The following is a 24,457-nucleotide window of genomic DNA, read 5'->3' on the forward strand; positions in this document are numbered from 1 at the left end:
GGCCTGCAATTAAGACTTTCTAAATGAATCACGGTGGGGTGTTTTTGAAAGTGAGAAATGAAAATAACCTGAGTTAGGTCACAGTGATTCTGTGAGGAATTTGTCTGCAGGGGATTTTCCACCTTGGAGATAAGCTCCTGAATCTCCCTGGCTGCCATAGATAATTCTGAAAATGCCCATGTCTGTTAACAGAAGCCAGTGGACTGGAGCTATGAATAATGAATTATCTGGAAAGTTTAAAAAGTAGCCTTATCAGTATGCTTGCAACTCCACTTAGCAAAATACTTGCAATCCACTCTTCGTAAAAGAGATTAAAAATTATTTCTGGGGCTTCCCTGGTGGCGCAGTGGTTGAGAATCTGCCTGCCAATGCAGGGGACACGGGTTCGAGCCCTCGTCTGGGAGGATCCCACATGCCGCGGAGCAACTAGGCCCGTGAGCCACAACTACTGAGCCTGCGCGTCTGGAGCCTGTGCCCCGCAACAAGAGAGGCGGCGATAGTGAGAGGCCCGTGCACCGCGATGAAGAGTGGCCCCCGCTTGCCGCAACTAGAGAAAGCCCTCGCACAGAAACGAAGACCCAACACAGCCAAAAATAAATAATAAATAAATAATAAATAAATTAAAAAAAAATTATTTCTGAACTATATTAAGGAGAAAATATACATATTTGGGGCAGTTTTTGTCTCTTTCAAGACACTCATGGTCCAGTCCAAATGAATCTAGCCATTTTTGCTCCACAAACCTCAGGAACTCTCTGCTGTTGATTTCCTTTCCATGGACAATTGACTGGAGGACAAACAGCTCCCAGGACCCAATCAAACAATGGGTCCAGTGTCCTCCTCTAGTCTCTACAGATGCAGGGAGTCTTTCTGTGGCTGGTAAATTACTCTGCTGGGAAGTTGTTAATGTGACTCAGGAACTCTGAGCTGCTGAGGTGACAGGCAGTCAGGCCTGGAGACACCCTACACAGAACTCACAGAAGGTCACGGTAACCCCTTTGTTATAGGTTCTGGGGGCGGGGGGAGAAGAAGTAAGCACTGGAAGAAGGAATCTCTATAGCTGAAAAACACGTGATTGCCTATGACTTGGGCAATCAAATGGGCTGATGCTTGAATAAATATCTGATGGTATTAGAGACCAAGAGAAAAGGCAATGCAAGGGAGAACCTCCTATTGCTTATGTAGCAAAATGTTCTAAGGGAAGGTCCAGAAAGAGTTGCTGTTGAACCACAGCCACTTTTGCTGAAACGTGGACTGAGAGTGCTTAATTAAAGTTAGCAATTTATATAAAATGTGTTTCTTGGACCCCTTTCTTCCACTCGTCCATTCTTATCTATCAAAGAATTCTAACAGGGATAACCTATAGGATGGTCACAGGGAAGGAGAGGAGCAAGGCCAATGATTTGAGGAATTGCAAAGTGGTAAGGTCAGAATGAAAGGCAAAGGTGATTCCAGGAAGGAGTGTGGCCAGTTGGCCAAAATCCAAGAAAGAACAAGGGTGGAAAGAGATTCCTGGCACTGGTATAATAGTATGGGTTCAGGGGAGACTGCCAAGGTTTCTGACAAGTGAGAGGGAAGAAGACTCTTTGACCGGTTTTTATTCCACCCTCAGAGATAGTGGGTTGGGGCAACATTTCCCAAGTGTTAATTTTTAAATCCTTCTCTTAAATTGCAAAAAATATATTTCCTCAAGGATGTTATAATCCGTAACTTCCCCTTTTGGGTCAATGGGCAGCCACGACCCCGCCATCTGCGCCCACAAATCCATTGGCCTTGAGATGAAATCCATCAGCAGATGTGGCAAGTAATGAACCTGTTCTTTCAGTGATTTCAGACAAGATACTGGTGGTCCACCAAAAGGCTTATACTGAAAATAGAGGACAACTTTCTTCTCCTAAGCATCCAGAATTCCTGCTACTCAGGTAACTGCAACAATATAGTGTAAAATATTTTCTCCACAATTAAAACTGGAAGATGGAAAAAGAATGTGGAGTTGGGTAGAGAGGAATAAACCATATACGTTAAAGGGCAGTAAACAAACTTCCAAGATCAGTGACTTTCCATCTTTAGTTTGCACTGGTAACAATAATTCTAGGAATTCATCCTGAGGACTTAAATGGAAATTCATGTATAAGAATGTTCATCACAACTTCATACAATAAAAAATTAGACATATGCGACATATTCAGCAATAGGGAACTGGTTCAATAATGGAATTAGTATAAATCTATCCAATGGAAGCCATGCCTGCATTTTATAAAATCTCATATTTAGAAGAATATTTAATAAGAACATATTTATACTAATTTAAGTTAAAAAAAAGCAGAGTAAACAAAAATATGTCCAAACTGGATTTTAAATATCATATAAACTATTTTTTCCCTGCATACAGACACTACAGATCTCAGACTTAAATAGCTATGATAGGTTGCAGCCTGTACAGTTAAAACAAGGCCTTGAAGACTAGCTTTACACATACAACTGTATTCTTGGTTTCCCACCTAATGACACCAAATAAGAGCCTCTATTTATGAAGATGATCTGAAGATGAATATGATGAAAATGTTACCTTGTGCCAGCCCTTTAAAGGCCATTTTCTCTTCTTTAGCATAAAGCCTTCATGTTTGTCTGGTCTCTGGACATTGGTTTGGCCTATTTTCAGCCCTTCTATAATTTCCCAGCTGTCAGCTTCCTGAGAGAAAAGAAGAAAAACAAATCACATGTTTCTCAGTGTTTGATGACACAGTTAAAGCAGATTCTTAAGTAGAAATTGCTTTCGAAGCAATACGCAACCCACCAGAAGTATGAACAACATTCTGGAGCAAATTCTAACATCAGACCCAGCTATGCACTTATAATTGAAGTGAGAACGAGTTTCCGGGTACACCTGGAGGTATGTGGGTCCATCAGAGGTGAGCTGGATAGAGTTGGAGTCTGGGGTAGAACGGACTTTTGATTGCCTGCATTCACAAGGTTTAAAATGCATTTTTTCCAGACAGTTCATCTCTGGGCACAGAGGCACTTTAAAGTTTTAAAAGAAGATCATTTTGGTGAAACATGTTCAATTAGTGTGTGGGCCTGGTTTTCTGTAGAAATGAAAAGGCTGCAGCAGCTTAAGTGGCTCATGACTTCTTACGCTGAAGAGCAGCGCTGTGGGCATCTGTTTCCTCTCCGTGAGGCTGCGGGCATTTCAGAGTGAGCATAAAATGCCCCGCTTGCCAAACACCCACCAAGAAGTCCGTGCTTCGAGGACACACGTCGTGAGATACACATACCCTTGGGAGCCCACGAAAGAGCCAGAAATCTGGGATTCTGGAGTCCACACTATCACCCTCCTCTGTCAAAAACAGACTAAATCATGGTTTCCTCTTCCATAAGACAAGTTTTGTTCATCTATGGTGTTAAAAAAAAAGTTTTAAAAATGAACTGTCAACATTTTAAAAATCAGAGGATTTCAGGCTTTAAAAATCCAAATTTCTAGTGTTTTGTGATAGCCTAAGATCTGGCAACGCTGGGCCTGCCCTGAAGGACGGCTGCCCGTCTTCAGTTTACCACAGTCCCCCTTGGGTCTGCTTCCATGTTAGATCCCTGCTCCTTAGCAACATCCTGGGTTTTAAAATCCCTGGACCAGGTGATTTCCAAGGGCTCACGCAGCTCTAAAGTAACCGCTGACCTGGCAAACACTCATATTCTAGATCTCAGGCTTGGGGCACAATCAAGCAAAGCAGAGGCAGGAACAACGAGGTCACATCCCAAGCACAACCGCTGCAATCCTGCCCACGGCGCAAGGAAGCAAAATCTCTCAGTATAACCTGCTCGGCTGCCTCAGCTCTGGAAAGACGGATGCAGCTCCAGGGATCAGGGCGGGCCCCTCTGCAGAACGCCCCAACCCAAACTGACTCAGGAAGCTGCCTTCTGACATGTTCTATCAGAAATCATCTTTAGACCACAGCACAAAGGCTTCAACGGGAATGGCAGTGGGTTCCATTTCAGGGCCGCTGGACTTGCTGGCCCAGCGTCTGGGTGGTGGCGGCCCAGAACCTGCTGCAGGACTGTGAGGCTGTGACAGGACCCAGGGGCGAAGGGGCCGTGATCGGTTACCGACGTCGGCCACAGGAGCAGGAGGGGAGAGGGCTGTGTATTTGCCATCCATGCCTCCTTCCCGTCTTCTCCTTTCATCTCAGAAGCTGCTTGCCCTATGGTCGAGTCAAATCTGAGCCCAAATATGTGTAAATAGAGTGGATTTTCACAGAAAATTGTTTCCAGGAGATGTGGCTGGACGTTGCTTCATGCAAAACATCATTAAGCCTAGGAGATACTCCTGGCTTCTGAAGAGCCCTCTAAAGCCAGCATCGTGCTTCTACCCTATCTGAGCCCAACCCTACAACCACCACTGCCCTGAGAACTAATGTGGGATCAGTGTTACTTCTCCATCTGCTTGGTCATCCCTGAGGGGTGCCTAGTGAATGAACTACAGCCCTTACGGAAACGCACCTACCAGTGTTCATTTGGCAGCATTAAGAACCCTTTGAAGGAGCTGTAAATTTCCCCTTAACATAAGAGAACAACCCCCAAAGTGATTTTCTACTCGAATACTGTCGGAAACTGTGATTGCTCTGAACTGTTAATTAGATACAGTAATTTAAAAATGTATATTTCTCTATGGAATGTGTATCTCTCTAAATAAATCCACTTCTTACCTAAAAAAAAAAAAATATATATATATATATATTTCTGATGAGAGAGTTTCAGGCTCTATACCATGTTTTTTGGACAATAAAAGGGATTATCATCAGGAGTACAAAGCAGAACGTTTTGGAATTTTCATTTTTTAATAATGAACTGCAATTCAGTTCAGGTGAGCATTGCTTATAAATAATGTTAGAATAATAGAAGAAAATAGTAGGTTCTCATAAAAAGTCCAGTATCTTTGCCTTTTTACTCTCATCAGCAAAGTAGATAAAAATGATGGATTTTTATTCCGTAGAAGTGATGGATTTCTATAGCTTTCTTTTAGAAAGCCTTGGTATAATCAAGAAATTAAAAGAATAACTCTCTATATATGTGTACGTATATTCATTAGTGCTCTCTCTGTTCTTAGAGAGATATCAGCTGTATTTAATGATATTTCTATTTTCAGTAGCCCCATCCATAGATACCATCTCCAGAAGAATAGCATTTTTATTTTTGGCTAGATCTTATCTTATCTGAAGGCTAGTGTTCATCTTCGATTTATTGTGTGTGTGTGTGTGTGTGTGTGTGTGTACATATATGATGAATACTCTGGATTACTGATGAAAATGGAAACATTTAATAATAAGTACAAATGCTTTTTGAATTTCTTTCTAATTAAAATCAGAATGTAGTAGTAGCTTGTCCCTGTGGAGCTATGACTACTGATCTCTATCACAGCAGTTTTTTTCTTCTTTGGGAATTTAACCACAGAGAGAAAAAAAAGGGGGGGGGGTATAGATAAGTAAGATAGGAAAAGCAAGAAGTTAAAATTTATTTTTTAAACATAAATGCAGCAGTTCTGAACAAATAATTCCACTCGCTCTGATGCAGAATTACTAAACCCAGCAAAAGAAATTAGGAAGAATCCTAACGTAGTTCTTATAGTTAAATAAACTGTCAGACAAAAAGGCAAAGGATAAAGCCAGAACAAACAACTCTCTCTACTTCAATTATAAATACTGGGGACTTCCCTGGTGGCGCAATGGTTAAGAATCTGCCTCCCAATGCAGGAGACATGGGTTCGAGCCCTGGTCCGGGAAGATCCCACATGCTGCGGAGCAACTAAGCCCATGCGCCACAACTACTGAGCCCGCGTGCCACAACTACTGAAGCCCGCACCTAGAGCCTGCGCTCCGCAACAAGAGAAGCCACCGCAATAAGCCCGCGCACCGTGATGAGGAGTAGCCCCTGCTCGCCACAACTAGAGAAAGCCCGCGTGCAGCAAGCAACGAAGACCCAACGCAGCCAAAAATAATAAATAAATAAAGTAAATTTTAAAATAAATAAATAAATAAATACTGATGATAACGTTACAGATAAGGTGTGTAAGAAATGAAACATCCCATCCCAGGACTTAGTACAATCCATCTCTATACTTAGTAGACCAGGTCTATCTTGAGAAAGCTAAAATTACTTTCTGAAAATTGAATAATTTTTTCATAATTTCAATTGATATTAATTTTCTGCTTAAAAGCCACCAACTTTCATAGGTTTACTTAGAAACAGAGTCAAAAGCCCTACTGTGATCACATCAGTACTTGAATCAGATTATACAAACATTTTTGCTATTACAGAAGCTTTAAAAAGACCTTTGATGTAATAACAATACCTAAAAACAGAAAGTAACCTAATTATAGCCCCAGTCTGTTCATTTGAAAAAACCAGAGACACTTCCTTTCTCAAGGGTATATTCTCTGTGCGTGTGTGAGTGGGCGGGGGATACATGGAATGCTTTAGGAGGTGAAAGCACCAAACAAAGAAACTGGAAAAATCCTGAGACAGGAGTATGTGTACTTCAAACAATGTTCTTCCACCACCAACCAGTGCCCAGGAAGCCCATCTTCTGTCAAAGGGGCTGAGAGATGGTGAGATGCTATGGTGTCTGGATTGGATGGGATTCTCTGATTTCATTGGGTCCCAAGAGATGTGTTATCTATTAACACAAAAACACAACAAGAGTACTAGTTGTGGGCTTCCCTGGTGGCGCAGTGGTTAAGAATCCGCCTGCCAATGCAGGGGACACGGGTTCGAGCCCTGGGCCGGGAAGATCCCACATGTCGCGGAGCAACTAAGCCCGTGTGCCACAACTACTGAGCCTGCGCTCTAGAGCCCGCGAGCCACAACTACTGAGCCCACGTGCCACAACAACTGAAGCCCGCACGCCTAGAGCCCGTGCTCCGCAACAAGAGAAGCCATCGCAATGAGAAGCCCGCACACCGCAACAAAGAGTAGCCCCCGCTCGCCTCAACTAGAGAAAGCCCGCACACAGCAACGAAGACCCAACGCAGCCAAAAATAAATAAATAAAATAAATAAATTTACAAATAAATAATAAATTTAAAAAATTAAAAAAAAAAAAGAGTATTAGTTGTACAGCAAGGTCCAAGCGGGCAGCTGCACGGAGGAGTAATGGGAAGTGGATACTGTTGGTGCCCTACCCAGATCCCTGTACTAGGCCAGTGGACCCACGCCCCAGCTGCTATGAGCACTGTGAACTGCTAAGGCTACAGCTTCCTTCTTCTACCAGGAATTGCTGTTTGGCCAAGCTGGGGCCTTCACACCTGGGAAATTATGCTGTAGCATGACCCTCCCCCATAGCTCTCAAGGACTGAAGGACACAAGGGTACAAACAGCTGAGGGAATGAAAAGTCCTTCTTGCCTCAGGGTGAGTCCAACTCTGTGACGTAAATTACGCTCCAGAGCTCACCATGGGATCAGGCTGAGGGTGGACTCCAGCTGGAACCCCCTCTTGCTTAGCACCGACACCTGTCCTAACCTCTTCGCTCACCCCTTTCCTCCTAAGGGCTCTTCCTCAATAAATCACAGGCACCCTAAACTCAATCTGAGGTTGTCCTAGGGAATCTGACATAAAGGAAGAATGTGAAATAAAGTAAAGACCTGGGGCTGAGGGTGGAGAGGGAGACAATGAGCAGCGCTTGAGAAAGGGGTCCTGTGGGCTTAATTTAAAAGAACTTGGAGTTTATTTAAATGAAGAAAGGGGAAGGGAGCAGGACAGCATCCCTGCAGGCCTGGTGGAAGAAAGAGATGCCCAACAGTGGAAGAGAGAAAGAGCAGGGCCGGAGGGAACTGCATGCAGGTGGCTGCAGCTGGAGTGTGAAGTGAAATGCCCAAGAAGCTGGAGATGCAGCTGGTGGGCCAGGAGTGGCCAGAGCAAGTCATGTGTATGTGTCTCTCCCTACTTGTTGTTTTAATACCAGCACCTCTCCTCTCCATTTCTGTGTCTCATTCTCCAAGTCTTCCTTCCTCTGTTTCCACTGCTCTAAATGTCACATACTTCCCAGCTATCTGACTCTGGACAACTTACTTATACGTACCCCAAGTCTCAGTTTCCTTATCAACAAAATGAGAATGATATCGGTACTCACTTCATCGAGTTGGGGACTGTCTGAGAGGATGCATGTACTAATCCAGTGCCTGGCTCAAAGTGGGTGCTCAGTCAATGTTAGCTGCCTTCTCCGTCACCCCTAAATCAATATTTATTCTCTCTGTCCTTTAGCTGTGTATAAGAGAGGACTGAGGTTTCAAAGAGATTAGTCGTCATATTTACCAAGTAGACATTCTCTGTTTGCCATTCAAATAGAAATAAGATCATTTTTCCTAAGTTTTTTGTTAAATAGTTTAATAACTCCCCCTGTTTTAGTTTAGCAGTCTACTCCTGTCTGACGGAATAAACTTTATAGCTTGTAATGCCTTCAAAGTGTAAAGAGGTACAAATGTCTGTATTCTACAATATAGTAGTGCAGTAGAGCGTTCTTTTCCTAAAGGATTCTGTTTAATATAGGAAAAGCAATGTGGATGGATCACTTACGCATACTTAGAAGTTAACCTTTTGGGGAGATTAAAGTGCTGTTTTTATATTTGGATTCAAAATCCCCATGCGTTCTATTTTCTGAGTTTCTCAGTAGGAGAGCCAACCCACTGAAAATCTCAGGGAATCGAGCAAGGGGTGGGGGTGAGTAGGATGGTGTCTCCTTGACTTTTCTTTGTGATTTTTGCATTTTAGACATAAATGAACTTAGATGTTCTCCTAGTCCGAGGAAGAGAAAGCTGAAGGGGAGGGGAACGCTGGCTTCCATGAAACAGAAAAGGTCTTCATTAGTAGTCTGCAGGGTTCTCCTCAGAGCTCACTGCTAGGAAGGCCAGATGTGAGAAGGGGACTGGACCTCTGAAGGTACAACAGCCCCTCTGGGTAGGGACCGTTTTACTCTGCAGGCGGGGTAGAGCTTAAACAAGTCTAAGTTTGAATCCCTGCTCTGCTACTTAGCAGCTTTTTTGACTTTGGGCAAGTTACTAACTCTCGGTTTCCATATTTGTAAAATGTAATAAAAACCTACACTGCATGGAACTGCTCATAAGGATTATAGTAAATGGGATCACGTAGCTAAGCACTTAGTATAGCATCTGGTGCGCAGTGCATGGGCAACAATTGTACCTGTTGTTGTTGTTGTTACTGCTGGACCCAGTGATTTTTTTCTATAGCCTTGATATAGAAATATTCGCTCATCTTACCAACAGGGAATGACAAGAGTTTCTCTTGCCCTTTTCCCTTAAAATAAAGAGAATTCTGGACGTTTCTATGTAACCCTGCACATACCAGCAAATACACTTTCATCTCTTTCCTCCTTACGCAGGGCAAAGAAACCCTACATACTGGAGATGGAAAGAAGTGAAAGAGCAGCTCTACAATGGGCGGCACAGCTACCTTAGGGGAGTCAGGTGTAAGAGGTATTGTTCAACTGGCCACAGGCCAGGCATCCTACCATCTGAGAAAGCAACACATTCTGTCACTGACCTTGGAGAGGGGGACCGGCTCCGGTTCCAGCAGCTGCCGACTTACAGAGGGTTCAGTGCTAGAGGAAGAAGTCCTCTCCAGTATGTGGATACTCTGAAAATACACGGAAATACAGCCTAGGGTTAGAGAACCCATTTCTCATATGGATGGACATGGGGGTGAGATCACACAGATCACAGTAAGAACAGTGAGCTATGTTAAAAATGGCAAGTTCCTGAGGGGACCAAAGGTAGCAACAACTGTAGGAAAAATGCGAGGATAAGGATTTTGTTTTCTCCCCTTATGGATTTGCTGGTGAATTTCTGCTGCAACGCTGGTTTCAGGCTTAGAGAAAGAGTCAGAGAACACATATATTAAAAAAAAAAAAACATGGACTATGTCTCAACATTTTTATAACTATGAGAATGGTGGCACACCTACTACTTAGACAATTAGCCTTACATAGAAATATTTGCTCATCTCTCCAATGGCAGGAGACAAAGAGAAAGGTCTACATCAAAAAGCCCAGAGCCTTAATACCATTTAGTCTCTAGAGTTTCTTATAACCCTTATAGGATAATTATATATTATAATATTATAATTATTATAATTATAATAATATGACAATTCTTAAATGCACAGAGAAGAAAACAATTCATCAGATATAATAAGCAGTAGATGTCTTTTACAAAGACTATAAAGAGCATTCACAGATCAGTGAGATGACATTCCAACAGGAAAAGAGGCAAAGTACATGAACAGGCAACTTGTGCAGAACATTTGAAAAGATGTTCAACTTCAACCACAGAGGTTTTCAAAGAAGTGAAAACCAAAATAATAATGATTTTTTAAAAACCCATTACATTCGAGAATAGATCAGCGTTGGGGGAAAGGGAGTATAAATTGGGTACAGTCTTTCTAAAGAGGAATTTTGCAATTTTATTAAAAAGTCTCTGGATAAAAAAGTACCTGCCGCACTGACCCACAGCTAAGTCTTTACCCTAAGGAAATAATCAGATTGGTATGGAAAGATATAGGAACAGATGTGCTTACTAAAGCATTATTTTATTATAGTAAAAAAAAAATCTAGGGCTTCCCTGGTGGCGCAGTGGTTAAGAATCTGCCTGCCAAGGCAGGGGACAAGGGTTCGAGCCCTGGTCCGGGAAGATCCCACTGCCGTGGAGCAACTAAGCCTGTGCGCCACAATTACTGAGCCTGCACTCTAGAGCCCATGAGCCACAACTACTGAGCCTACGTGCCACAACTACTGAAGTCTGCGCGCCTAGAGCCCGTCCTCTGCAACAAGAGAAGCCACAGAATGGAAAAGCCCACGCACCGTAACGAAGAGTAGCCTCTACTCACGGCAACTAGAGAAAGCCTGCGTGCAGCAACAAAAACGCAACGCAGCCAAATATAAATAAATAAAAATTTTAAAAAAAAATCTAATACATATGAGAATAGTACAGACTTATAAGGATATAACATGCAGTGAATCAAAGTGACAACACGAATTTCTGTTTATTGGTATGGAAAAAATAGCCATGATGTTCTGTCAACTAAAAAATCTGGCTATAAGGAGTATGTAGACTATGATGATGTTAAACATATAATCAAACTATATTCCAGAATGTTAACAGTAGCTGTATAGAGGTGGTGGGATTATAGATGATTTTTAATTTTTTCTTAATTTTTTTCTAATATTTTAGTGCAAAAAATATACATTACTTTATATTTGGAAAAAATTAAGCACTTTATATGAAGGGATAAATCTGAAAGACATTAAAGGAATAATTCAATGGAGTTAATATTTAGATATAGGCTGAAAATGTAATGTACATTTTTACTCTAGTTATTTCATTGTTTCAATAGACAAAGTTGGATTTTATTTACTTATTAAGGTCTCTATTTTTAATATCTCACAGGAAAACTATCAGATTAATGTTTGCTTTTTTCATAAAGAAAATTACACTTTGACCTGAGCCAAATTATTCTAATTTCTTTAGGTTTTCAAGCTTTTGGTTATTTCTGTTACCTTGAAAACAAGTAGTCTGATCGTAAATTTTTAAAATCGTACCTGAATGCTTTCTTAAGTCATTTATTAGAAAGAGAATAACTGAAGTGAAAGATTTAGGAATTGCTCCTATCTCTCCAACTTGTGAGGAAGCAGAAGAAATAAGAACAGATATTTTGGGGCCAAATACAAAGTTGGGCAGGGATTAGCGAGAATTCCTAATCTGACAGCTGAAGTGTCCAAGGACAATTTAAGCATTAAGTGGGACTCTGCTCTTTCCATTCCCAGGTTCACTTGAATTAGCAGGGAAAAATGATACAAGGGACTGAGTATCGACATACTCAGTGCCAGCACCTTCTGTGGGAGAGTCAGAAGCAAAGGCATACTACAGAGAGAAAAACAGGGAGTGTGTGTTCAGATCTTTAACAGACAATGGGACCCCTATCATTCGAATGTTGGTGCATTTAACGTTGTCCCAGAGGTCTCTGAGACTGTCCTCAATTCTTTTCTTTTTAAAAATATTTATGTATTTATTTGGCTCTGTCGGGTCCTAGTTGAGGCACACGGGAACTTTGTTGCGGCATGTGGGATCCTTCATTGCGGCGCGTGGGCTCCAGAGCTCACGGGCTCAGTAGTTGCGGCGCACAGGCTTAGTTGCCCCGTGGCATGTGGGATCTTAGTTCCCTGACCAGGGATCGAACCCTAATCCCCTGCATTGGAAAGCAGATTCTTAACCACTGGACCACCAGGGAAGTCCCCTGTTCTCAATTCTTTTCATTCTTTTTTCTTTATTCTGCTCCGTGGCAGTTATTTCCACCATTCTATCTTCCAGCTCACTTATCCGTTCTTCTGCCTCAGTTATTCTGCTATTGATTCCTTCTAGTGTATTTTTAATTTCAGTTATTGTGTTGTTCATCACTGTTTGTTTGTTCTTTAGTTCTTCTAGGTCCTTGTTAAATGTTTCTTGTATTTTCTCCATTCTATTTCCAAGATTTTGGATCATCTTTACTATTATTACTCTGAATGATGTGGTACAAATATACAATGGAATATTACTCAGCCATAAAAAGGAGCAAAATTGGGTCATCTGTAGAAATGTGGATGGACCTCGAGACTGTCATACAGAGTGAAGTAAGTCAGAAAGAGAAAAACAAATATCATATATTAACGCAGCTATGTGGAATCTGAAAAAATTGGTATAGACGATCTTATTTACAAAGCAGAAACAGAGACACAGACATAGAGAACAAACGTATGGATACCAAGGGGGAAAGGAGTGGGTGGGATGAATTGGGAGATTGGGATTGACATATATACACTATGGATACTATGTATAAAATAGATAACTAATAAGAACCTACTGTATAGCACAGGGAACTCTACTCAATGCTCTGTGGTGACCTAAATGGAAGGAAATCCAAAAAAGAGGGGATATATGTATACATATAGCTGATTCACTTTGCTGTACAGTAGAAACTAACATAACATTGTAAAGCAATTATACTCCAATAAAAAAAAAAAAGACAATGGGAACAAATGACCTGGGACTTGCATTATTTACTTGTTCACGTTAATATTCTGTATGGGATCCTACTTAAAACATAGCAGCTGAATATGAAATTTATATTTATTCTGAGATCATATAATTAGGAACTAAAATGAGAATTGTTGTTGAAGCAAAAATTGTATTACCTTCTAGGATGTAATCACCTCCCCTCACACCCCTTCATTTTCTTTTTTGTGTTTAAAAATGACAAAAGTAATATATGCTTATTAAAAAAAATTCAAGTACAGCATAGAAATATATAAAAGAAGTCAAAGTTCCCACCCCACTGTTACTCACTCTCCCCACCCCTCCAGCTTCTGCAGCAGTGCTTCTCAAAAGGTTGTCCATGAACACTGGAGGTCCCCAGGGCCCTTTCAGGGCATGTGCAAGGTGAAAATTGTTTTTATAACAATACCAAGATGTTATTTGCCTTTTTTACTCTCATTCTCTCACTAATGAGTAGTGGAGTTTTTCAGACGATACATAACATAAGGATCCTTCTCTATCTTCACACTTGCAGATGGCTAGGCAATAAAATACACATAACATTGCCTCCGGCTTCCCCCTCCCCCCAACAAATAAACATGGTAAGAAATGCAAAACTTGGAAAGAAACTTGACCTTAGCAACCATGTAGGCAAGAAATAAAGGATTAACTCAGGAACTTAGCCAGGTGAAAGAAAGTAAATCGCCTAATTTACAAATAAAGCCACAGAAACAGAAATCAATTTAGGATATTTAAAGTGTGATAAAAAATGAGTTTTGTCTCTATATAGAGACCTGGGGATACTTAAAATGTTGCTGGGATTTTGTGGGTCAGAAGGGTTAGTGACCAAACAAACCAGGACAGCATCTGTAAAATACCTACTGCAGTACCTGTCACAAGAAACACAATATTAGTCTTTTCTCCACCCGATTTTACAAAAGTTCATATTAGGGAAGAAAAGTAAGAGGTTCATTCATTTCAAACATTTATAATATAGTACACATGCAAACTGAATGAACAACCCAAACCCCAAATTTTGTTGATTTTCCAAGGAACAGAGAATTATAAAAATGTTTACTAAGATACAGTAAGTGCATGAATATTTTTATTACCACAAACATATGTATATATTTTACTGAAAAAGTAAAGCATGATTTATAAAACTACCGGCTGATACCTATTATTATAAATGTAACTAGCTTCAAAAAATAAGCTATTTCATTTAATTTTCATAATGATAAGAAGCCAAACGCTCTTATACAAACTTGTGCAGTATATTGTATGTTTGTATATTATTCGAACCTATCATTTATCCAATAATAAAAAATTAATCCACTACCTTAAGAATTGGCTTCAAACTCATGGTTTTTAAATAAAAGCCAAAAGTATATCCCTGAAGTTTTGTAATTACACACACAACCACTCATTATTTTTACTGAAATATCTAAGTACTTGAATGCTACGTTTTTAATACTGCAGATATGAAGAAGACAGTGTTCAAACCTGTCATACTCAGTCTTGGATTCTAGTTCAACTGGATGCTCCACGAAAGTAAGAACCAGCTCACCTTCACCTTGGTATCCCACTCCCTTTACCCCTAGCACAAGGCCCTGCGTACCATAGCCAGTCAATTTCTAGAATTTTTCAGTGCTCTCTGATTAATTTGTAGAGAACAGTCCCTCAGCAATCATTAACACAAGATCAGGTATAAAACTGCCTTCTAGCTTCATCTTGGAAATATCAAAATCACAGCTCCAATAGAATAGAACTTTTGAAAACATTTTAAAATAAGGACTTTTAAAATAGAAACATCTGGTGAATTAATCACAGAGCTCTTGTTTATTAGATTTAAAGCTGTGACTGGTCAATGGAGAACACAAAAAAATGTAATGTGGCAACATCTTCAGTAACAAATTAAATCTTCATAACATTTCCTTTAATATCAAAATTTGTGCTGTACTTCTTTGGACTTTTGTTCACAAGCTGGCTATTTTCATATTCTTTCACGGTGACTTGGAAACACACGCCACATACCTTCAAGGTGTTATACATATTATATAAGCAGGTTAACTAAAGGGTTACATAAACCTGTTAATTATTCTTTTAAAATCAAGTTTTCTTTCAAATACTAAAATTACAACTTCATTTCCAGGTCAGTGTTTTTTCTTTAAGACTTTTTTTTTCCCCCTTGAGCAGTTTTAACTCCACAACAAAACTGAGAGAAGGTACAGAGATGTTCCATATACCCTTTGCCCCCACCCATGCATAGCTCTCCCCCATTATCAACACCTCCGACCAGAGTGGTACCATTTGTGACAACTGATGAACTTAGGTTCATTCCAGATCAGTTTTTTAAGGAACTTAGAACACACAGAGAAGGTGGAAGTACTCACCCGTCCTTTGTTCTCCCTGCTCAGAGAGAACTGATGCATACTTAGCTTAAAACCAGGAGTCTAGCACACATACTTCACTGCAGCCCTTTAATTTGGTAAAAGTTTGTTCCCCAGGTAGCAACCACTGATCTCAATACCTCCTCGGCAGCAAGCGGCAAGTCTGCCAACATGACTGAAGTCTGGTTTACCTGGTGTCAAAGATGTGGGTTGACAATGAGACATTTAACAATAGCTGAACAGTTTAGTTGCGACTCCCGCAGAGAGAAACATGACTCTCAAAATGAAAGTCCACAGAACTGCTGAATGGGTCTCTTGGTGTGTCCGGCCTGCCGTTTACTTTAATTTCATTTTAAAGATGTAAAAGAATTGCTGGAAATATTTTAGGTTGTGGCTACCAACTTCTGTACAGACTCACTTTTCGTACAAATTTAAGACAGTAATAAGGAGAACTGGACCATTACTCTCTGAATGTTAACTCCATTGACATTGTTCGTCTCATTATTTTATCTAAGCTATTTTTCTATCCATGAATTACATAAAATATTTTCAAAGAAAAATATCCAAAATGATTTATAAACTTCTAAAGTATTTTCTTATTCAAGCTTCTGGCTGTTAGGCTTGTCTCTCTTCTAGTTCTACCTAATTTTGACATAGCAACACTATTTCAGTGATACTAGTAACCTTCATAGTGTTGATGATGATGACAGTGGTGAGTTAATATTTAGTGCTTTCTATATCCCTGTCTCTATGCTTTCCATGGATTATTTCATTCTGTCTTCATAAAAAGCCTTTAACTAATTACTATTAAATTTATTTTATGGCTCACTGAACAGAGAAAGGCACAGTAAGGTTAATGACACAGAGTCAATAAGTATTGGAGTTGGAATGGAAATCAAGATTCTCCTCTGGACTCCAAGCTTTTAAATACTGCCCTCTACTAAAGTTAAAGCTAATGTTAGATGACAAAAAATTACAGCAATTTCAAGTAGTGTTTAACCTCAAGACTAACTGAACACATCTACCACAACCTTTCATGGAAACAGAGGGGCAGAAATGAGTTAAACAAACAAACAAAAAAGGCTACAGCACTCTTAAATATGGTACAACCTTGAGGCTTGTTTCCAAGTTTCAAAGACTAAGAGCAAGCCAGCTAGCTTTTACTTCAGGAATGCAGTGTCTGACGCAGAGAAAAGAACATGAGTTTTGCAGTCACACAGACAAGCATACCAACCCCATGCTGCTATTTACCACGTGCCTTGGGCAGATCATGAACCTTTCTCAGCCTCTATGTTTCCCATCTGTAAAATGGGGATGTTAATGTCCAGCTTGGAAAACATTGCAAGTCACTGAGTTGGCACCCAGTGTATGGCAGTGCTGCCTACATGCTGGCACACAGCAGGCATCCCATAAATGGTAGCTAACAGCTCAGTTACAAATGCTGTAAGAATAAATGTTCAGGAATATTGTGCATTCTTATTTCCACAGAAAGATGTGTTCAAACACCCTGCAGGTGTACCACACCTGAGTACCCTTTTGAAAGCAAAGAATCCATACCTGACATGGCCATTATGTTACTTGGTCAATCCAGCAACCGTAGTCAGCACCACGTCATGACCAGAGCACCGGAATTTACAGAGAAAGCTGACAAAGTGAGTAGAGACAGATGCCCTAGATACCTGCCAGTGGGAAAGCAACAGCAGCGGATGGCAATGCACATTCTGCATCCCTCTGAATGCCTACAGCAAAAGTGGTGCATGGACTTGCCTGCTGCCTTCTTAATAATGTCCTTCAAGGAATTACTTTTATTATTTTTGGAATAGCATAAAATATTAAAATCACCGAAGCCAGAAGGCCATGACTGAAGAAGTAGTAATTCTACTACTTTCTCTATAGTAACAGTTATCTTACTCTCACTGAAAGATGGCAGAATTGCATTAATAATAAATCTCCATATAAGCACCACTAAAATGAATGAAAGTAGAAAATTTTAGAAATAGTGGCTGGGAAAATTCCACACAGCGCACCTGGGAAACCCTGAAGGGAGAACCAGCAGTCATCAAATTCTCCACTCTTCCTGCATCTGCACAGAAACACGAAACTCGTTAAGAACCAACAACTATGATCCCACACTGAAGTGGTCTGTTGCTGGAAACCCTGTATTGTAAGAAATACAGTCAGGACCCATCAAGTGGTCCATTTATAGCCAAGAGTAGTTCAGCAATCCTGACTATGAAGTGGTAAAAGGCATATGAATAAACAGCTCTTTAATTCCCATGGTTGCCTTTCACAACACTAGAACCAGAACTTACCTGTGGGCTTGCTCCTTACCTTTACTCACAAACGTGCAACAAAACTACTGAAAACCCCAGCAAATATGATCATACTTCATTACAGCGATTATAACTGAATGGCAAATAAAAGGGACAAACACTAAAAGCCACTTCAAGAGCAAAGGCTCTGGAACATGTAGAGTTAATAGAAAAGGCAGAAGAACAGTTCTGTATGGCTCGAAAAGGACACTAAAGTCAAGTTAATTTGTAATTTTCCACAAGGCTATTAAAATGACCCAGAACAGACAAAGGTTTTCAGCGTGATAATCATTCCCATGATTTTGCTAATAATACAGGCAAAAAAAAAAAATCATATATAACATTTATGTATGTATATTTGAGGCAGAGTTGGTTTGTTTTGATTACACCTGTAAACTCAGAGCAGATACATCTATGATTTGCCTATATGGACCCATAAATATTTGCTGAATGAAAGAATGAACAAATATTTGCTATCAGATACATAGTGTCTAAGTTCCCACTTTCTGGACAACATGTTTAAATTACTATGAGATAAATATAGATAGTTAAGAGGGCAAAGGGTGGCCCCGGTTCTACCTCAGCACCTCAAAAATGGTTTTAAAAATTTGTTCTAACTTTCCCATCTGGCATATCCTTCATATTCATTTAATTTTAAATCTTATGCTTATGGAATTAAGGCTTACAATTTTATTATTAAAATAATGACACTTAAACTGTACTTACTATATCTAAATACTGTTTTAGAGCTACATACATATGCACATTAACTCATAAAATATGACCTTTAAAAATATACATTTTTGACTACAGAAGCAATACATATCCACTGCAGAGATTTGAGGGGAGGGAACAGAAAAGAAAAAAAGAAATTTTTCTTTTTCACCCACCACCACCCACCACCAGCAATAAACCACCCACCACCAGCAACAATAAACTCCACCCACCACCAGCAATAAACTCTTCCAATATCTTGGTATATTTGCTTTCAGCTTTTTTAATGCATATATACTCTCAATTCTTAAAAACAAAATTGGAATTACACTATATTTTCAATTTAATAGCTGGGTGTTTTTCATTTAATAATATATAATTTTCCCACAGCTTTAAATATTCTTCTAAAGCATTTTTAACAGCTATGCAATATTCCACTGTATGGCTATGAGATAGGTTATTATAGGTTATTAAATTAACTTCTTGTTGAATATTAGGTTTTTTCTAATTTTTTAATACAATAAACATACTTTAACAAACATCTCTGCACAGAAATCTTTACATGTATCTTTGGTTGTTTCCTTAGAATGCTTTTCTTAGAAGCTGAGTTACCAGGTCCTACGGTATGACTTTTTAAAAGACTTTAGATACACACTGCAAAGTTTCCCTCCAGAAAAGTGGAATGAATTAACATGCCTACCAATAGTGCATGAGAGTGCCCATCTCCCTGAAACCTCACCAACACTGGCTATTGCCATTATTACAAAACCTGCCCTTAATTAGGATTTGAGGTCAAGAAGTCTGGCACTTTAAAGTATACAACATGCATGGGTCTTTCCTTTACTTTTACTTTTGTGACAGTATTTTAATTACAGCCTAGGAGAGTTTCCGTGGATGCTAGTCAGAGGGATATTAAAATTTTCTATTTGTCCAAGTCGAAAATCAAATAAAGCAGTTTTGTAAACTTATGGTCCTTTGGGATGATGTTTTTATAGTCCTAATGAAACACCTGAAAATGCACTCTGTAAGAGCATCGATGTCCAAACCTGGGTGAGTAACAGTCTCCTGCGGAAGCTTCTGTAAACAGATTCCCAGACCTCGTCAACGACCTATGAATGAGACCCTCTGGGGTTCACAACCTTGCTGTTATAAACATGCTGACCCAAACCAGCCAGCTCAAGGTAATAAGATAACTTCTTAAGTGAGAAACTAAGGCAGGCCAAGAGAGCCAAAGTGTTCTGGCAAACATACCAGGGCAAGCAGCGAACAGATTCTTTCTCAGATAATGTTGAGTTCTAAATCACTTGTGGGTAATGAGCGTCTGAGTGCCAGGTGGCAAATTTCCTTCCAGTGGTCTCAATTTCAGCACATTTGACATGCACTGAACACATACTGTAAACACCGGGCAGAAGTGGCAGCGATATCCAAATGGTGGGGAGAGCAAGAAATGTGTGGGGCTGCTCATTTTGTTTCATAGAAAAGGCTAATTGCAGTTTTCAGTAAACAAATAAATGATCAGAATTTCTCATTCCCAAAGCAATACATGTAGTGAAAGTACAGAAAATGTAAAATTCAGGAAGGAACATAAAATTCACCTTTGATACCAGTACTTCACAATAATTATTAACATTTTCGTCTAGGTACCTTCTGGTCTATTGTTTCCCAGGCCAATGAGGATGTGAAAAATCACTGTTATTGCTGAGGGAAAAAAAAAAATGAGGAGGCAATACATAACTCAAAAATAATTGACAAACGCTGCCTTACAAAGTTCACTTAGACAAGTACAGAAGGCCTTTCCCCTAGACATTCCAGCTTGTCAAGCCCTACCACAGAGCAAATAGTGAAGTGGTCAAGAAAAGGGGTCCAGAATTGGGCTTCCAGGGAGCAAACCCTGTCTTAGCTGTTCATTAGCTGTGGCCAAGATATTTCACCACTTTATGCCAGAGTTTAGTTTTCTGAAAAAGGTGATGGTAGTTCAACCTTCCACCATGAGAACTCATGAGATGTCAGTTGTTGCTGGTGTTGCTCTATTATTCATGAACTTTTCCTAACATTTAGACTTTTCAGGACACCCAATTGACAAAATGTACCTAAGTCACAAAAGTTGGTCATAGTGTGAGTTTCTGCAAGCAGATATTATTTTCCTATCGACACTGGTCCTAAGTCCTAAAAGTTAGGTTCCTTGGGATGAGTGGAATCCCCAGAAGCCTAAATTGGAAGCCAGTCAGGAATTTAAACATACCTAGCACCAAGGGCTTTATTTACCAGCATCACTATGGTGAGGACACTGCAGATTTTCATGTTAGGTTAGTATTTCACTCTGAACTGAGAGCTGGGTCCCAGGGTCATCCGGCAAATCCCTGGATCCACTGAATTCTACAATTTTTCTATTTAGATACTGGCAGATTTCAAATTATACTCCTCTTCACTGATAAGACTGAAGATGATTTAAATTGGAGGTTAGGTATAAATCAAGAATGCTTGAATTCTTCTCTCCGGCAATGAGAAAATTTTTGTTTGAGGATCATTATATTTTTCACAACCCAAAGATGGAAATAGGTTTCATATTCAGAAAATAAAGATACTGTATTTCAAAGCGGTAATTTGGTTATTTCTTTTAGCAAAGCTATTTGAAGAAGATGTTTCAGAGGTTCAATTGCAAGAAAAATATTCCAAGTCAGTTCACATATATGCTGGGGATATTTTTATATCTGTTTGTCTGTTTGTCCAAAACGAAAACTTGTTATGAAAACCCTGTACATAAAGTACAGTCACTGATGAGGAACATTTTTCCTTTCTGGTTTTCTAGATACCTTCTTCACTAATAATGAACACTGCAAAAATAGCAGATGCTGCTGATATCAGAACTGGGTGGTGATATGGTGGTAAAGCAGCCCATGGTTACATGAGTCTCACTGAATCACCGCTTGGGACAGCCTTCACATGTTACCAGCCTTCACATGTTACCAGTCAGGACATTAACTGAATGAGCCACGGCTGGTTTTGTTAATTATTGTTGATTATGTATAGGAAACATTTTTAGATACCCATGTAATTGAAATCTTCTATTAGTTGTAATGATTGACCATAATACTGAATATATATTTTATTAACAACTGGCAAGAAGATTAACTACCAGCTTCTTATGACTGATTAATAATATCATTTTTTTCCTTAAAAAGTTATTTATTTTATGATCTCTGAGCTCCTGTAAACTTCAAATCATTATAAGGAATAGCTGGTATTTTTTTTTCTTTGATTTTTCATTAAACAAAAAGATAGAGTCACTTGAGCATTTACAATGTCTAACCCAGTAGAGCTATAACAATTCACTCTAGTAATGGACACTATCACCTGGTAATTATGTGTTCCAAATCCCAAGTTCTTAGAGCAATAGTATCTGATTTTCTGAAATGACTTGATAGTGACACAAATAAAAATAATCACTGGTTCTAAGCAGGGGCCTTACTTTAAAAAATGTAGATCCTTGGCCTGATCCCAAACTACTGAAACTGTCTCTACAGGGTGGTCCCAGTCTTGCATATTATAAAAAATTCTCTAAAATATGTAATCATAAGGGTAATTATCAAAACAAACAAACAAAATCCAGTCAGCTGGCCATAAACTTAGCCAATTACATAACATTACTGTAAAATAAGCACTATGAGAGACTGGAAACAACAACTCTTGTTTTAAAATAGTTATCTCCCACCCCACCAATATTTTTAACATCTGTGCAGAATGCTCCCGATGCTTTGCTTCTGTTTGATATCACCGCCTTCATAAGCCTCAAGCCATTTATTCTACCATACAATCACTGTCAGCAGCAAGCAGGAGGGTCTGTGCTCTCCTGGGACGTTCTGCCACCTCTGGACCATCCCTCTTCTACTCTCAAAATCCACTGTTCTTGAGAGACTCAGAATTCCCAACTATACTACTTTCTCTCCTACTCATCATCTCCCAACTGCATGATTATTCCTTCACAGCTACCAAGGCCTCTGGAACCTGGTTCACAATCTTCCTCTCCATGCCAACTCCTCATTCATTTGTTCATTCAAATATATTCTAAGCCGTATCATATGCCAGGAACTGTAGGAGGTGCTAGGGATACATTATTAACAAAATAAAACCCTTGTTTCCAGGGAGTTTACACTGCAGTGATACAGAATAGAGGAAGGGGATACCAATAAAAACAGATAAATATGTAACATGTCAGGTGGTGGTTATTGCTCTGAAGACAAATAAAAGCAGGTAAGTGGACAGTGAGTGATGTGGATACACAGGGGAGAGCAGGGGAAGGCTACCCAAAAAGGGTACCTTTGAAGAATGATTCAAGTGTGCGAGCACATATGCGGATACTTGGAAGAAAAGCGAGCTGGTCTGAGGGGGGCCAAAAATGCAAAGACCCTGAGGTGGCAGCCTGCTTGGCACATCGAAGGAAAATGCTGGGGAGAACTAAGTGAAGTGGAACGTGGTAGGAGATGGGACCAGAGAGCTATATGCGGATCCAGATTATGAATAACATTGTAGACAATGGTCAGCAATTCAAGTATTTCAGGAGAGATGGGAAACCTTGGAGCAGGTGAGAGGCTTGGAGACCTTGGAGCAGGTGAGAGGCTTGATCTGACTTAGGTTTTAAAGGGATCACTCTAACTACTTTGTAAAAAATGACCTGTATGTTGGTCAAAGGTAGAAGCACAGAGAGCAGTTAGAAGACTATGGCCATAGTTTGGGTGAGAAATAAGGTGGCTCAGACCAGGGTGGAGGGGGAGGAGGAGGGAAGCAGAGGTCAGATTCCAGGGACATCCTGAAGGCAGAACCAACAGGATTTGCTGAGGGCCTGGAAGTGGGGTGTGAGGAAAAGAGAGGAGCCCAGGATGGCTCCTGGTAAGGTTTTTGGCCTTACCAAATGAAAGGACAGAGTTGCTGTTTATTGCGATAAGGGGGACTGGGAAGGAGTAGATGTGAGAGTGAAATTAAGAGTTCAGTTTTGGACATGTTAAAGTTTTGCTGTTGTTGTTGTTTGTTTGTTATTTTTGGCCACGCTGGGTCTTCACTGCTGCGCACGGGCTTTCTCTAGTTGCAGTGAGCAGGGGGCTACTCTTTGTTGAGGTGCACGGGCTTCTCATTGCGGTGGCTTCTCTTGTTGTGGAGCATGGGCTCTAGGCACGCGTGCTCTAGTTGCAGCACGCGGGCTCAGTAGTTGCGGCACGCAGGCCCTAGAGCGCGCGGGCTTCAGTAGTTGTGGCGTATGGGCTTAGTTGCTCCGCGGCATGTGGGATCTTCCTGGACCAGGGATCGAACCCGTGTCCCCTGCATTGGCAGGCGGATTCTTAACCACTGCGCCACCAGGGAAGTCTGGACATGTTAAGTTTGAGATGCCTTCTTAACATCCAGGTGGAGATCACCCTTGGTCACTTAAGTATTATTGTGGCTGACTTCCCGACACCCCGGATCAGGGTTCGTCAATTCAAATGCTTTCAAGGGCCAGGCAGGAAGCATGAAGTATTGAAATACAATAAGGAGAAGTAGAGACTGTGGCTGATGAGAAAGTAAATGCCCCATCTAAAGGGGAAGCTGCTCTTGAGCCCAGTCTAGTTGCCATTTGGAATCTGGGCCCCGTGTTCCTTTACCTTCCCATTTTGAAATAGAAAGAAGAATCTGGATTTTCAACAACCAAACCTTAGGGAAATAAAAAAGTTCCATGATCTATCGAATTCAAGAAGTGCTCAGTTAAATCAAGTTCTGACTGCAGGATTTATCAGTGTCCTTAATTTATTAATTTAAAAAATTGCAAAAAAAGATTGTGTTCAGCATTTCTCCAATTTACTTGACAGTAGACCCTCTTTTCATGCAGCACCTCAAGGGACAAGCGTTCCTTGGCACATACTTTGGGAAATGCTGGTTTATGCAAAAGTCCTAGATGTCTAATCAACCTATTTCCTCTTTGAAAATTGTAGGGAGTATATACCTT

General features: G+C 40.2%; 1 protein-coding gene across 4 annotated transcripts in view; it reads right to left on the reverse strand.

Moving 5' to 3' along the window:
• The window catches only part of OSBPL6 (oxysterol binding protein like 6), a 213,312-nt gene that overhangs the window by 62,176 nt on the left and 126,679 nt on the right, over window positions 1–24,457 (reverse strand). For all 4 annotated transcript variants that reach the window (XM_068544858.1, XM_068544857.1, XM_068544856.1 and 1 more), the window contains exons 4-5: window positions 9,547–9,639; window positions 2,570–2,692 (exon numbers count right to left, since the gene is read on the reverse strand). In XM_068544858.1, coding sequence (XP_068400959.1) covers window positions 2,570–2,692; window positions 9,547–9,639 — 216 coding nt within the window. The remainder of the gene's footprint in view (window positions 1–2,569; window positions 2,693–9,546; window positions 9,640–24,457) is intronic.

Source organism: Eschrichtius robustus, chromosome 5 (genome assembly GCF_028021215.1).
Source record: "Eschrichtius robustus isolate mEscRob2 chromosome 5, mEscRob2.pri, whole genome shotgun sequence".
NCBI classification, from domain to species: domain Eukaryota; kingdom Metazoa; phylum Chordata; class Mammalia; order Artiodactyla; family Eschrichtiidae; genus Eschrichtius; species Eschrichtius robustus.